The 15,273-nt window shown below is 40.8% G+C and overlaps 1 protein-coding gene across 1 annotated transcript in view; it reads right to left on the bottom strand.

Moving 5' to 3' along the window:
- The window catches only part of ADAMTS12 (ADAM metallopeptidase with thrombospondin type 1 motif 12), a 387,137-nt gene that overhangs the window by 97,587 nt on the left and 274,277 nt on the right, over positions 1–15,273 (bottom strand). Inside the window, exons 15-16 of the mRNA XM_060146935.1 lie at positions 12,625–12,869; positions 10,815–10,953 (exon numbers count right to left, since the gene is read on the bottom strand). Coding sequence (XP_060002918.1) covers positions 10,815–10,953; positions 12,625–12,869 — 384 coding nt within the window. The remainder of the gene's footprint in view (positions 1–10,814; positions 10,954–12,624; positions 12,870–15,273) is intronic.

Here is a 15,273-nt window from a genome sequence, read left to right on the forward strand (position 1 = left end):
GATTGCCAACAAACATATTAAAGGATGCTCAACATCACTAATTGTTAGAGAAATGGAAGTCAAAACTACAATGAGGTACCACCTCATGCCAGTCAGAATGGCCATCACTGGAAAATCTACAAACAATAAATGCTGGAGAGGGTGTGGAGAAAAGGGAACCCTCTTGCACTGCTGGTGGGAATGTAAATTGATACAGCCACTATAGAGAACACTATGGCGGTTCCTTAAAAAACTAAAAATAGAACTAGCATATGACCCAGCAATCCCACTACTGGACATATACCCTGAGAAAACCATAATTCAAAAAGAGTCATGTACCACAATGTTCACTGCTGCTCTATTTACAATAGCCAGGACATGGAAGCAACCTAAGTGTCCATCGACAGATGAATGGATAAAGGAGATGTGGCACATATATATATAATGGAATATTACTCAGCCATAAAAAGAAATGAAATTGAGTTATTTGTAGTGAGGTGGATGGACCTAGAGACTGTCATACAGAGTGAAGTAAGTCAGAAAGAGAAAAATAAATATTGTATGCTAACACATATATATGGAATCTTAAAAAAAAATGGTTCTAGAGCCATGACAGGAATAAAGACACAGACGTAGAGAATGGACTTGAGGAGACAGGGAGGGGGAAGGGTAAGCTGGGATGAAGTGAGAGAGTGGCATGAATTTATATATACTACTAAATGTAAAATAGATAGCTAGTGGGAAGCAGCTGCATAGCACAGGGAGATCAGCTCGGTGCTTTGTGACCCCCTAGAGCGGTGGGATAGGGAGGGAAGGAGGGAGACGCAAGGAGGAGATATGGGGATATATGTATATGTATAGCTGATTCAATTTGTTATAAAGCAGAGACTAACACACCATTGTAAAGCAATTATACTCCAATAAAGATGTTAAAAAAATAATTATCTTCATATACCCCTGAACCTGATCATCTCAAGTGGAAATTATACCTTGATATAAGAGCAATAAAGTTTCTTATGTCCAAAACCAAAACGAAATAAAACAGTTACATAGCTCATCATAGTCTCAATTCAATACTGAGATTGTAAAATAAAGGGAGCCTGTTATATGGTTAATTTAGTTCATATAAGATTTTCCTCGCTCAAAAATTCAAATTAGGAAGGGTATAGAGAAAGCAAGTGAAGACAATTTATTGTAACCACCTATGGCAGAAAATGCAATATTTCCTACTATATCAAAATTTAAGATCAAAGGTACTCAAGCACTGAATATTTAATCACATCACCTGAAAGAGATTCAAAGTACTGTATACATGGTTTTTAAAATACTGACAAATACCAAGATCTCTTTTTATAACCACTTGAGTACAAGTTAAGCAGTATAAGTTAAATTTTACACTAGAACATAATCTATAATTCTCCTAAAATTGGATATAACATTGATTGTAATAATGTGAGATGATAAAAATTCTATGACTCAACAGAGGGCACTGCCACAATTCCCTTACAATATACAGAAATAACATGTAACTTCATAGAAGATGGCAAGGGTAGGAACTGTATAACCATATATCTTGTTGACAAGTCCATCCTAAATCTACCAACTTTCAATTTCAGTTCCCACTAAATATTTACTTTGTATTTTCTGGCTCTTTGACCCCCTTCATCTCTGATTTCCTTGATCAATGAGTTCAGATCTATCCTTCATAATGAAGCCTCAGTCAAGAAGAACTTGAGTCCCATCATTGCAAGAGCTCAAACGCATTGATTCTCTTATCCATTGCTGAAACCCATACTTCTCACAACATTGGTAAGACTCAAAGCCGATAGTAAATGGACTAAATGCTCCCACCAAAAGACATAGGCTGGCTGAATGGATACAAAAACATGACCCATATATATACTATCTACAAGAGACCCACTTCAGACCTAGGGACACATACAGACTGAAAGCGAGGGGATGTAAAAAGATATTCCATGCAAATGGAAATCAAAAGAAAGCTGGAGTAGCAATTCTCATATCAGGCACAATAGACTTTAAAATAAAGACTATTACAAGAGACAAAGAAGGACACTACATAATGATCACGGGATCAATTCAAGAAGAAAATATAACAACTGTAAATATTTATGTACCCAACATAGGAGCACCTGAAAATCCCAATGAATTGATTACATACATTGACTGTCATGGTCAGAAAGAAACTATATAAGAAATACGTAAGAAATGCTCAAACAGGAGCATCGCTGGTGCTTGAAGAATGCTTAATGGAACTAGGTAGGAACCATTTTCAAAATTTACCACGATCAAGAAGTATTCTTTCCTGCTTATAACTCCTCTTCTGCAGCCACTGTGTACAAATCAGGCAAAGCACACACTTAAAGAAAGTCAGAGGCCTGCAACATCTCACAAAACTCACAGGGTTAACAAGAAAAGCAAACATTCAGCATTTTGCAGGGTACGTTGAGCAAAGCAAGCCTTCAGAGAAACCAACTGAGAAATCCCCAGCAAGTGCACTATTAGGGAACAAAACTAAGGCCCTGGAAACAGGGGAGGGACTAATCTCTGCTGGCTGCATGTGATAAAAATGGGATGGGATGGGACTAAGACGACCAGTAGAATAAGAGAATATTAGATTAGCCACCTTGGAAAGAATTCCGGTTAAAGGTTCCACATGTAAGGAACTTGGAAGTTGCCACTCTGTTGTAGTGACAAATAAATAGATGAACAGACTGAAAAATCAACAATGCTTCTTGGATATGAGAGAGGAAAGGGCACAGGGCAAACTGCTGCTCCCAAGACTGGAGAGACAGACGAGTGAATAGAACTTCCCAACTTTCCAGAGTATAGACTCATAAGCTGACTACCACAGGAACCTGAATTTCGGCAACTTAATATCAGATACCAAACCGTGGATCCAGGATACCCCAAAACAGTAAGCATAATAAATGCCCCCCAAAACCCCTGAAAAACTACACCTAGGCATATCACTTTCAAATCACAGAAAATCAAAGACAAAGAAAAAGTCCTGAAAGAAGCCAGAGGGAAAAAACACCTTACCTACAGAGGCACAAAGAAAGAACTGCAGGCGACTTCTCAGAACTCACGCAAGCAAGAGAGCAGAGCGAAATATTTAAAGTGTTGAGAGAAAAAACCCCACCAACTTAGAATTCCACACCCTGTGAAATTACCATTCAAAAGTGAAGGACAAATAATTTCTCAGACAAACAAAAACTGAAGGAATTCGTTGCCAATAGACCTGCAGGAAAGAAATGTTAAAAGAAATTCTTTAGAAAAAAGGAAAATATTAAAAATCAGAAACTTGGATCTATATAAAGAAAGGAAAAACACTAAAGAAGCAATAAATGAAGGTTAAATAAAAACTTTCCTTTTTCCTATTCTGAGTTGATCTAACAGAAAACAGTTTGTTCAAAATAATAATACCAATAATGTATTCAATTATTTTGATTATGATGCTTATGTATATATGATATATATGTATATATGCTTAGGTACACATATAGAAATGAAATGAATCACAGAAATGATACAAGGGACGAGAGGCAGGAACCAGGATTATTTTGTTATTATAAGGTACTCATACTGCCTATAATTTTGTTATTATAAAGTACTCATAACACTGAAGTGGTACAGTGTTATCTGAAAGTGGATTGGATTAGCTGTAAACATATATTGCAAACTCTAGGGCAATCACTAAAAAAAGCAGATTAGCTACTCTGGGCTAAGAGTTTCCATTAGTTCATCAGTGAAGTACAACTGGAAGGTTTTCAGGTCTCCACTGTGTATCACTCGTAGTTTATTTTATATATTTATGCATGTGGTAAACTACATAATCCTCATTCCATAGCATATGTTTAAATGCATCTCAATAAATCCTGCTATTTTTATGAAGTCCTACATATTAAAAAAATCCTCCAGGGCTTCCCTGGTGGCACAGTGGTTGAGAGTCCGCCTGCCGATGCAGGGGATGCAGGTTCGTGCCCTGGTCTGGGAAGATCCCGCATGCTGCAGAGTGGCTGGGCCCGTGAGCTATGGCCGCTGAGCCTGCGCGTTCGGAGCCTGTGCTCTGCAACGGGAGAGGCCACAACAGTGAGAGGCCCGCATTCTGCAAAAAAAAAAAAAAAAAAAAAATCCTCCAGATATTTTTAGAGATCAATATCTGGACTTGGTTGATCCTACCTGACAGTTACAGAGGACAAAGTCAGACGGATTAGCGCCGAGCGCAATTTTAAAAAGTCAAGGAAGTATCTGACTCTGATTTTCTGTCCTCTAAACATCACTATATGGTCACCCATCAGGATCAGAGTGAAATATGTGCCCTTATTTATTATTTTCACGCTTTAGCAAGGATATGTGGACATATCTCAAATGCACGTGATTATTTTGAGCCTTACTAGGAATACTGTCAGACTCTGTAAGAACTAGTTTCAGTGATGTAAGTATCTGTTCTACATGTATTTATTTCTAATGAACATGATCTAGTTTCTAGGGCAGCTTAGAACAGTTCAAGCAATCTCCAGGAGCTTCGCATGGTCTTTGGAGTTTTCTTTTTTCATTTAATTTGGGTATAGTTGTTTCATGATGTTGTGTTAGTTTCTACTGTACAGCGAAGCGGAGTTCCCTGTGCTATACAGCAGGTTCTCATTAGTTATCTATTTTATACATGTTAGTGTATATACGTCAGTGGAGTTTTCAGTATTTGCCTTTTCCTATCAGAATGTGACGTTCCTTAAACAAAGGAACAATGACTACGCTCCAAAGAGAATTCAGCCAAGCAGGGTGACGTCCAGGGTGGGGTAGGAGAAAATGTTCTCCCTTTTGTGCAAGCCATTGTTGTGTTTCTAGACTAAAAACACAGCACAGAGGAGACAACAGAGCACACAACTGGCAAAGGTCACATTCAGAAGTGATGACAGTCTGACAGTAGTGCCATTGCTGTAAGTTTTATAAGACACATGGGAATTCTGGTTAGAATATATTACAACTGAGAGATTCCTGCAGTACTAGGGTTGCCATGGGGCAAAACTATGGCTTTTACATTTTTAGGAAAGTGATCTTGAGGTTTTGCCAAAATATTTTTTTTGTTTAATAAGGAGTCCTGAAGCTTCCTATTGAGACCAGCATCTGTGTCAAGCCATTTCTGCAGCTGTTCCTCCACAGATAATCCATTGGTTGCACTTTCATGGTTGATCTTTGGATGGGTGACCAGGGTAAATTTTCTTCAACAAGCTTCTTGTAATGAATGGTAGCACTTGCTATTCCATTCCCTTCCAACCTTTCCCAAGGGACAGCTAGTCCTAAATTCTCCCAGAGTCACCCCAAAGTCATGCCCCACAGATAAGGCAGGAGTGAAAGCAAATATGGTGGAGAGGACAGAAGAACGAACACTAGTGGAGAGAGAGGCCTGTTGCTGGTATACTCTGGGTCCTCTTTACCTTGGAAAAGTGGGCTGTGGAAAATAAGTGGGCTGGCTTTGATGACAGTTAGCTAAATTTATAAAATACTCTTGCCAATTTTTCATATGGATTTCTGCTCTTGAACAAAGATGATAAAAATGTTTAAATAGTCAAACTAAGGAAATAACATCTTGGTGAATTTTTTTTGAATCACAAATTTTATTTTATTTTAAATAACTTTAACTACCTCAGCTGTTAATAAAATAAAAGCAGAAAGAACAGGCTGCCTTTTTTCCAGATTTAATCACAAAATTGTGTCTACAATAATCGACATAACTCGCTTCTTGTCCTTCACCCATCTCATCAAAAATTATTGCATTTTCCCTCAAATTGTATTTTTTGGATTCTTCTGTAAATATACTCATTTTGTCCTCGTTCCTGGAGGCATCTTCATTTAAATCCATGCTTTAAAAAAGGAGAAGGGGTGCATATGTGGAGGCAAAATATTCTCTTGAAGCAAACAGATACAGAGTTGCTAGAAGAAGCTGATTGTAAACACAAGCTGCCTGGTTGGGAAGGGGAGGGCTGTTGACTTAGAGACGTGTGACAGCCTTGGGTGGATGGGTACAGGCAAAGCCCCACCGGGCCCTTCTTCCTTGGTAGGGTCAGGACTGAGCCAGCGGAGGCAGAGCTTCATCTTCCCCTTGGAACTCGTTGTTTTGGTTCTCCTCCAAAAGCCTTCATCCAGATAAGAAGCCAATGACTGATTACATCTTTTTTTTTTTTTTTTTTTTTTTTTGCCGTACGCGGGTCTTTCACTGTTGTGGCCTCTCCCGTTGCAGAGTGCAGGCTCAGCGGCCATGGCTCACAGGCCCAGCTGCTCTGCGGCATGTGGGATCTTCCCGGACCGGGGCACAAACCCGTGTCCCCTGCATTGGCAGGCGGACTCTCAACCACTGCGCCACCAAGGAAGCCCCATCTTCTTGAATTTATACTTAAGCAGCTCTTTGCTCCAAATGCACAATGTAAATTATATGTAAAATATAAATTATAAAAGATATTAAATTATAACTATATAAAAAGGGAAGACCAAAATGTCACAATGCTTAAATGTAGGTAAACATCCCGGCAAAAGGGTGAGCAGGACTTAGGTGAAGGGTTTGCCGGGCTCTCAGCCAGAAGCTGTTGGTGGGTGGTGGCCATGTGCGCAGCCCCCGTGAAATACGAGGGCTTTAACTGCTCCGCCTGAGATGGGAAGGAGACCACCATCACCACAAACTTCTTAGAGCCTTAACTCTTGATGACTTTCAGGCCTAGGAAGTTTGCAAAGTAAGGACTCAGCTTCTCATGCGAGCGCTCAGCCCATCTGCCAGACTGGCTCTGTGATAATTCCTAACGTATTTTCAATGTCACTAGGAGAGGCAATTTTGAACCACCTTAGCAAGTCCTGTCCTGAAATGAGGTCCCACAGTGCAGTCAGGAAAAAACTGCAAAAACTAGAAAGAGTGGGTGCACACAGAGAGAAAAAGGGAGGAAAGGGACAGGAAAGAGAAAAATAAAAGAAACTAAAAGGAAATCACACTCAAATCAGGCTTGTAAATTACTATTCCAAAATCCATAAAGAAATATAATACCAAGAAAGACAACGAAATAATTACAACAGGAGTTCACTCTGGATAAAATAAGTTTGTTAGGACAGTGCTATGGAATGAATGTGTCCCCTTAAAATTCATATGTTGAAGCCCTAACCCCCCAGTGTCATGGTATTTGGAGGCGACACATTTGGGAGGTAATTATGTCATGAAGGTAAGGTCCTCATGACAGAACTGATGCCTTTATAAAAAGAAAAAGACACATGAGATGTGAGGATACAGAGAGAGGGTAGCCATCTACAAGCCAGGAAGAAGATTCTCACTAAGAACCGAATCTGCCAGCACCTTGATCTTGGACTTCCCAGCCTCTGGAACTGTGAGAAATACATGTTTGTTGTTGAAGCTACCCAGCCTATGGTATTTTGTGATAGCAGCCAAACTGACAAAGGTAGGCAGTCTGACCTACTTTTTAAAATAAGCATGTTATTTACTGCCTTTGGGCATTTTCACCTGGAAATCTCATAGGCACTTTAATTGAACTCATAATCATAAACTCCTCTTGGGATCTGTTTCTTGTCACATGTTCCCTGTTTCAGTGAGTGACACTACCATTTAGCCAGTTATGCGAAGGAGAACACTGGGGGTCACCCTTCAACCCTTCCTCATGCACAAACCACTCTCTATCAAAAGATAAATGGAATCAACCATTAAGTTCAGTCTAGTACAGCTCCTAAATATGTCTACATTTTCATGGTTTTTCCATCTGTACCACCTTAGCTTTAGTTCAAGCCACTATTATTACTTCCCTAGACCACTGCCAAGATCTTCTATCTCTTTTCCTTCCCTTCTAGTGTTTCTCCCACATGGAAATAAAACATTGACCCTAGTTAACTCCAGGGGAAAATGAAAGGGAGTGGAGTTAGGCAGTGCTCTTCAAGTGTATTTGTGCAACTTCTTACTCTTTAAAAATGAAGATTGAAACAAACATGACATAATAAGATCTGATAAAGTTGAGTGGTTGATTTACAGGAATTTGTTATTGCATCCTCCTTTTTGCTGGGGCCTTTGTAATATTTTCCCGTGAAAAAGTGTAAAACTAGAATAACACGATAACAAAATAAAATAAAGTAAAATAAAATAAAATGATTGCTACTACCTGTTTGTAACCTTGGGAATCAATGGGAATCAATTGATGGGAATCAATGTGGTAATAAGTTTCTTAACATTTGGTATAAGTATGTTACTTTTTGAACCTAGAAATTCCATCTACAAATTAAAATTTAATGACATCATTCTTTACATGGGCCCAAAGATGCTCATCAGAGTATGATGATCAATAAGGAACCGGCTAAGGGAATTTTGTTTTGTCTTGCCAGTGAAATATAATGTATCCACAAAAATGATAGCTATGGAGACTGAATAACACATGGAATGGTACCCACGTTATGATGTTAAGTGAAAACATGTGTATATGTACATAAGTACATCCATATGCACACAACTATATACATCTATGATGAGAGAAAATAATATTGAAAGGCAATAAAGCAAAGTACCGAAGTGCATGTATGTTAGGGTGGTGACTTTAATTTTTCAGTAACATATTTAACTTAGTTTTATAATATAGAAAGTTTTAACTTAAAGGAAATAAAAATACATCATTGAATGATTCAGTGTTTCGGGCAGTCTTCCATCTTTATATTTAGCAGTGAGTGTCTTATGTGAATATTAGCATTTCATTCTCTATGTCTGAGAGCGTGAAGGTAGATACGCTGCCATCCTTCTCTCCCAGAATTAAGAGAGCTCACTGCCACTCAAATAGAGAGCACGGCTGAAATTCAGGTAAGCACATGGGCACTACGATAGCATCTGTTAAGGTTTAATAACCAGAGTGACATTTGCCCAAGTCAGGCAGAGATGCTCCTGAAGGATCAGGCTGTATCAAAGCCAAACGCCCGCTGTTTGGTAGGGCTGTTTCATTTCCTTGCTAAATACGAATATATCTTTATGACCACTGCACAAATCAGCCATTTATATTGTATTTCCCACGCTCTGAAATACTACACAAGCAATGCAAAGGGTCCGGCCCATGCTGAAATAGAAGGGGGTGTGGGGTGGATAATCTCGTGTTTCTCTGAGAAGGCCCTGCTCAGGCAGGACTGGCTGAGTTTCTCTCCGTGGTGTCCTGGAATAAATGATTTAAACTTAAAGCTTAAACCTGTACGTCACTGCAAAAAAGAGAACAAAAGGGATGCAAAATCGTAAAAGTATTTGTGAACTACAGTCCCGATGACCTCATTTTCCTCCCAACTTCTCCTCAGGGAAATATTTTTCACCTACTTATTTTCTGCTTAAATTGCTTTTGCTTCTCAGCAAAAAATCCCAGCCCTCCTGGGCAGCAGTGGGAAGAGCAGGGCTGACTCTTACTGATGCCCTTTACGGCTCCTGCCAGATTTGACCTAGACAGATTTCCAGAGGTTCAGGATTTTCAAGATGTCACACATTTTGAAATGAACATAGGATTCCTGTGATTTCTAAAAGGGAGCTGTTGGTTTTCTATACTGAAGGAGGGAAAGAAAGAAATCAGTAATACGAAAGTTGTTCACAAGGCTGATGGGCCACAACTCAATGTCTGTCCCTGGATCTCTTTCCACGACTATTTCCTGGGGGGTGGGGGTGGGCGGGTGGAAGGAGCAAGTGAACAAATGGAGCAAAGTACACGAGAGGGAAGCCAGGGAGGTGGAGGCTGTGCTCTCCTGACCCCTTCTCTCCATCACTTTGATTCCCTTTGCTACATTGCTGATTCTGGCGCTTCAGCCAATAGCTGCCCTAGTTTTATAAGCAGCAGTAACAATAGAGGCAGAAAGTTCCCGAACAGACTTGGACAGGATCCAAAAGGAGAAAGAGAGGCCGAGTCTACTATTAAAGCCCCCAAATGCGTGAAGAGCCCCAAGTACCAGAACAGCCCCGACCCCTGCCCCCAGCGGCCCCAGAAATGTTCATCTAGCACTGCGGCCTCAAGAGTCGGCACTCTACAAACACACACTCCTTTACAGTTCCCAGCCTCTCTCTGCAGTTGGATTGTGCCCACAGGGCTGAGGCCAACCAATGAAACGTGAGCAGAAGTGGTTTGCGTCACTCCAGGCCCAGGCCGTTGTTAAGGGCCAGTCTGCCTCTTCAATTTCTCCCTTCCCCTGTGGGGCAGTTTCAGATGTCTCAGCTACAAGAGGAAGCAAGGCCATCTAATCTGTGCCAGATTTAGACTGGGTTAAAAATAAACCTTCATTGTGTTCTTAAGATTTTGTTTTCTTTGTTACCATAGCAGAACTTGTCCCATCCTGACACACTTGACAGCAAAGGAAGCTCTCCAATGCTTGATTTATGAGAGAAAACTGTTTTTCTTGTAGCTATGAAAAACTGGTAAATTGGAGACAGAAGAACACTGGGCTAGGAATTAAGAGAGACAGTTATGGTCCGGATTTGGCCATGATTTAAAGGATACCTATGGTGGGTGGTTTGACTTTTGTGGTCCTCAGGTCCTCAACCAGAGAAGTTATAAACCTTTCTGGTCTGCTTTTTAAAAAAAGACATGTAACCCTTTCTGCAAACAAAACCTTTCATGAAGGACAGTATGTAAACCTGATAAAAGAAAAAGTGCCTCTTTCTTTAGACCATGACCAACACATTTACTCCCTATTGAGGCCCCTGGGCCATCTTTGTGGAACGCTGCAGACCTAGGGGCGAGAGTGCAAACTGCTGGCTTAAACTTCCTCCATGGCCTATTCTGAAACTGACGTGGATTCAAAGAGAGAGGAGCTGTTCTCACCCGTCCCACACGTTACACTGCACTCTGTCCAGCGGCCATACTGCCAGAAATACACCAGCTTTTCCACGTCATTGTCAAGGCCATCTTTCCGGATTGTGTACTCATACTTGATGCCTGGGTTAGTCACCTGGAATAAAAGCTAAAGGACAAGAGCGGGGTCATGTCAAACTCTGTTGTGACTTTATACCGCAAACCACAGTCATATAAAAATGCTGCACAATGTCCATCATCTTAAAGTAGTCATGGAGGTGTGCACTGGAATACATACCATTACATAAATACCTCTACTTCCACCTGCATGTCTACATATGTCTATAGTTAATCTGCTCCTATTCTATTATTTCTTGACTGAATTCTCATGGGTATTCATGGGAGGCCTAATCATACGGGAATTACTCTGAGGGAATGACCAGAGTGCCCTTTCCAACAATAGGCTGGTAGGTCACCTTGTGCCCTTGCGTATGTACTAACTTTGTGGTTATGGGTAAGTTACTTAATCTCTTTGTGGCTTACTTTCCCCATCTACAAAGTGAGGATAATCACAGCATGACTAGTAGGGTGCTTTTAAGGGTTAAACAAACGAAAGTAATGTGACTAGATATGATTAGATCGGTGTTGGCATATAGCTAGCACTCAGTAAACAGTAACTTTTGTTGCCGTTGTTGTTGCTTTATGGTGCCCTTCTCTAGCTCTCAGGCTGATCAGTTTTCTTGAAAGCATATAGCTCTGGGATTAAAATGGTCATGGGTTTTAGCCAAGGCATAAAATTGGAGACAGAATTTGGGACCCTCCCCTCACTTCCCTCTCATGCAGGCAATCTACTTACCACATGTTTGACATGGATTAATCTCACACTTAGAGGTGGTAGACTGGTTGCTCCAGGGGGCGGGCCTATAAGATGCAAGGTCTCCTGACATTTACGGATCATAGCTGTCAAGCATTGACCTCCAGCCTCTGTGAATGCTCTGATCTCTGTCTCTGAAATGACTTCCTTCTAACTTCTGAATTATAGTTAGATGTGACTGTCTTGGGCCATCCATCAGCCCCAACCTGCCTTGCTCTGCTGCTATAATTACCCCGCTCCTTTTCTACAGCTCTTTGCTAGTATGAAAGACAAATCACTTGTGCCTTTGAAGAGCACATGCTACATCTTTACCCCTCTCTTCTCCAGGAGTTTCACGAAGTCAAACCTTTTGCCTGAGGACAACCGCATGATAACATGTGAAAGAACCATGTCAGTTCATCACCACTGCTGGAAAGCTGTTTGGAAACTCATGCCAGGCTGACATAGACTGGTAGCATCCCTTTTATACCTGAGGAACACACACTCTGAAATAAATAGCCTGTCAACTATACTGGAAACTAAATTCAACAGATGATTTTAGGGCCCGTGGCATTTCATCACAAGGGTTTTGCCAATTTTAGGCAATAAAGGATTAGCAGCACAAACTAATATCTCACTTCCCTCCCTGTTCCTTGCTAAGAGAAGGTTTAAGGATTCTTTTTTTTTTTTGTGGTACACGGGCCTCTCAGTGTTGTGGCCTCTCCCGTTGCGGAGCACAGGCTCCGGACGCGCAGGCTCAGCGGCCATGGCTCACGGGCCCAGCCGCTCCGCGGCATGTGGGATCTTCCCGGACCGGGGCACGAACCCGTGTCCCCGGCATCGGCAGGCGGACTCTCAACCACTGCGCCACCAGGGGAAGCCCCTAAGGATTCTTAATGAATATCCCCTAGCAAACACCTTGGTAAAGAAAATTAGAAAGATCCTAACTAGTGCACACGTCAGCAGTTTCCTTTGCTTCTGCGTTACCTGGATCCACACTGACTCATTGGTGGGACCTGTGGCCATCAGTTTCTCCAGGTCTCCTTTCCTGTCATATTGAAAGACGGTCCCTGCCAGCTTGTAGTTCCCATTCCACTGGATAATAAATCCTCCATTGAGGTAATATTTTTCAGGGTCTTCACTCCTGATGGCCAGAAAGTTTCCAGCTCCCTCAACCTCCATTACCCGTATGTCCCTGGCTCCTTTTGGAATCAGTCCGATGTCAACATAACCTAAGGAGAGAAGAGAGGCATGCAAGCTTAGCTGAACAAACACAGTCTGTTTCTGACTCATCATGCATCCCCTTCCCAGCATCTCCATCAGTTTAGTGCCCTTGTCTTCCTGCTGGGTGGTTACTGGGACTGGCAGATGCACTAATTACGGGGAACTTTAAAAGCATGGCCATGAGTAGAATTCTCAGGAGCCTTGTGACTCATTATGTAATCAGTTTTATGAGAGGAGAGGTGAAATAAAAGCAGATTGAACTCTGAACCTTTTGTGGTTGATCCAGCATTTATTTTTCTGTGATTTTCTGTTGACAGTTCAAACTGTTACAGCCCCTAGCCAGCTTCCCATTAGCATTTCTGCTTCTGCATTTGTTGCTATCAGATTAATCTCCCTAAACATTGCAGTGGCTACATCCTTTCGCTCACCCTCATTGCCTGAAGATTAAAGACTCTCAGAAGTAATTTAATCATAGCTTAAATTCATTAAGAGAATTCTGGAGGGAATCTTGGATTGATTGCCACCTGGCGCTCTTGAATACAGCTTGTGATGAGAAACTCAACTCTGAGCACAGCTTTTTATATTGCTGGACAATTATATTCATTAGAAAGGGTTTTTTTTCACATTTTTTCTTACGTTTTGATGAAACATAAACTTATGTTGTTCTCATGTGTTCTAATCCAACATTCTGAAAAAGCACAGAGGACATCTACTTAAAGACCATGATCAAGTCTAGCTACAGTCTTATCCTTGCTTATTGGTTGTTACGGTAGGAGACCTACTGGGGAGAAATGGAATGAACTCATAATGGCTTCCTCTCTTTGCCAGGCTCTAGGCTAAGCCCTTTATGCATTCATCCTGTTTATGCTTCAAAAGAACCGTCATCTCATAGCTGTGATAGAATGGAAAGACGCTGGGGCTGGCATTGGGCAAGGAGTACTGGGGCATGGGAGTCAGACATCCGATTCTAGTTTCTACACTGCCACGAACGAGCTCCATGATGTCCATTGACTTATCTAACTTCTTTGAATGTCATCTGCACAATGAAGGACGTTGAATGAGATGAGAGCTTGAATGAGATGATGTCTGACGTCCCTCCCAGCTAAATTTTCTCTGTTCCTTTACCTCTTCCATACAAAACTTGATTTTAAGACCTTGATCATTTTCCACTGGATATACACTAAGGTTTTTTTTGACTAACAAACACATCCTCATCTCTGTCACCTAAAAGTGCCCTGACTGCTCTCTTTCCCTCAGACATTAACACAGCATGGGATCCTAGGAGTTAAAACCAACGTCTGGCCAGCAGGAACGATTTACTCAGAAGCTGGGTACAGGCCACAACCTCAGCTCTATTTTTTCGAACTGGCAGCTCCCATCTAAAGGAGTGATGTATGGGGCCTGAAGTACTCGATTAAATTCCACCGGGCCCTCACACGCTTGCCTGATACAGCTCATCTAGCTCAGGGAAAATATTTAATCACATGTAATTGAGGGTGATGCAACTGTTTAAAATGCCTTTGGAGCATTGCTCCCCACAGCATAGCAGAGCTTCTCATAGCAGAGCTCATGCATAAAGTCAACTAGCATTAAAGAATATGGCAACCACCATATGCCTTGTTTAAAAACAAACAAAAAACCAAGCCAAAACAAAAAACAGTGAGAACTAGATGAGGAAAAAACCCCAAAGAGTTTGCCTTTTATCTTCCACTTAAGAAAATCTAAAATTAGAAATATTTTGTGTAGATTCTATCTTATCAAAAGGCGAAGTACATCAAATTGAAAATAAAAGATTTCATTGAATATAATTGCTGCTTCCGAACAGTTTGTAGAAAGATGTAAACAGAGGCAGATTTAGCCATGAGCAAAAGCAATACATATTTGTAATATATTTTTGCAAAAGAATACCTAAGAGGAAACCAAAAGATAAAATTGTGGTGTTTGGAGTCGAAAAGAACCATAACATAGCCACCAGACTCTTTTACACATGACAAAATAACCCACAATAGAGAGGAGTATAAAACGAAAAGTAAAAGTTTCCATTGCCCTCCACCCAGAGTCCTATGTCCCAAAGATAATTACAGTTAATAGTTTCTTGGATTCTCTTCCAAAACCTTTCTTTGCATGTATAAACACACATACACATACTTTTTTAAACAAGTGAGATCATACTATGTGAACTATTTTAACTATTGCTTTTTAAATTTAATATACCTTCCATAACTTTCCACATTTTTTTAGCATTTCAACAACTGCCAAAATGACATAAACCCATTTATTTAATAAGCCAACTGTTAATGGATGTTTAGGTGGAAGGGAATGACCATCAATCTCTTTATCTATAAAATGAGGCAACTGAGTTCCCAAGAGAAGGAGAAATCTATGTCACATCACACGGCCACACACACACAC

The sequence above is a fragment of the Lagenorhynchus albirostris genome, chromosome 3, assembly GCF_949774975.1.
Source record: "Lagenorhynchus albirostris chromosome 3, mLagAlb1.1, whole genome shotgun sequence".
Taxonomy (NCBI): Eukaryota; Metazoa; Chordata; class Mammalia; order Artiodactyla; family Delphinidae; genus Lagenorhynchus; species Lagenorhynchus albirostris.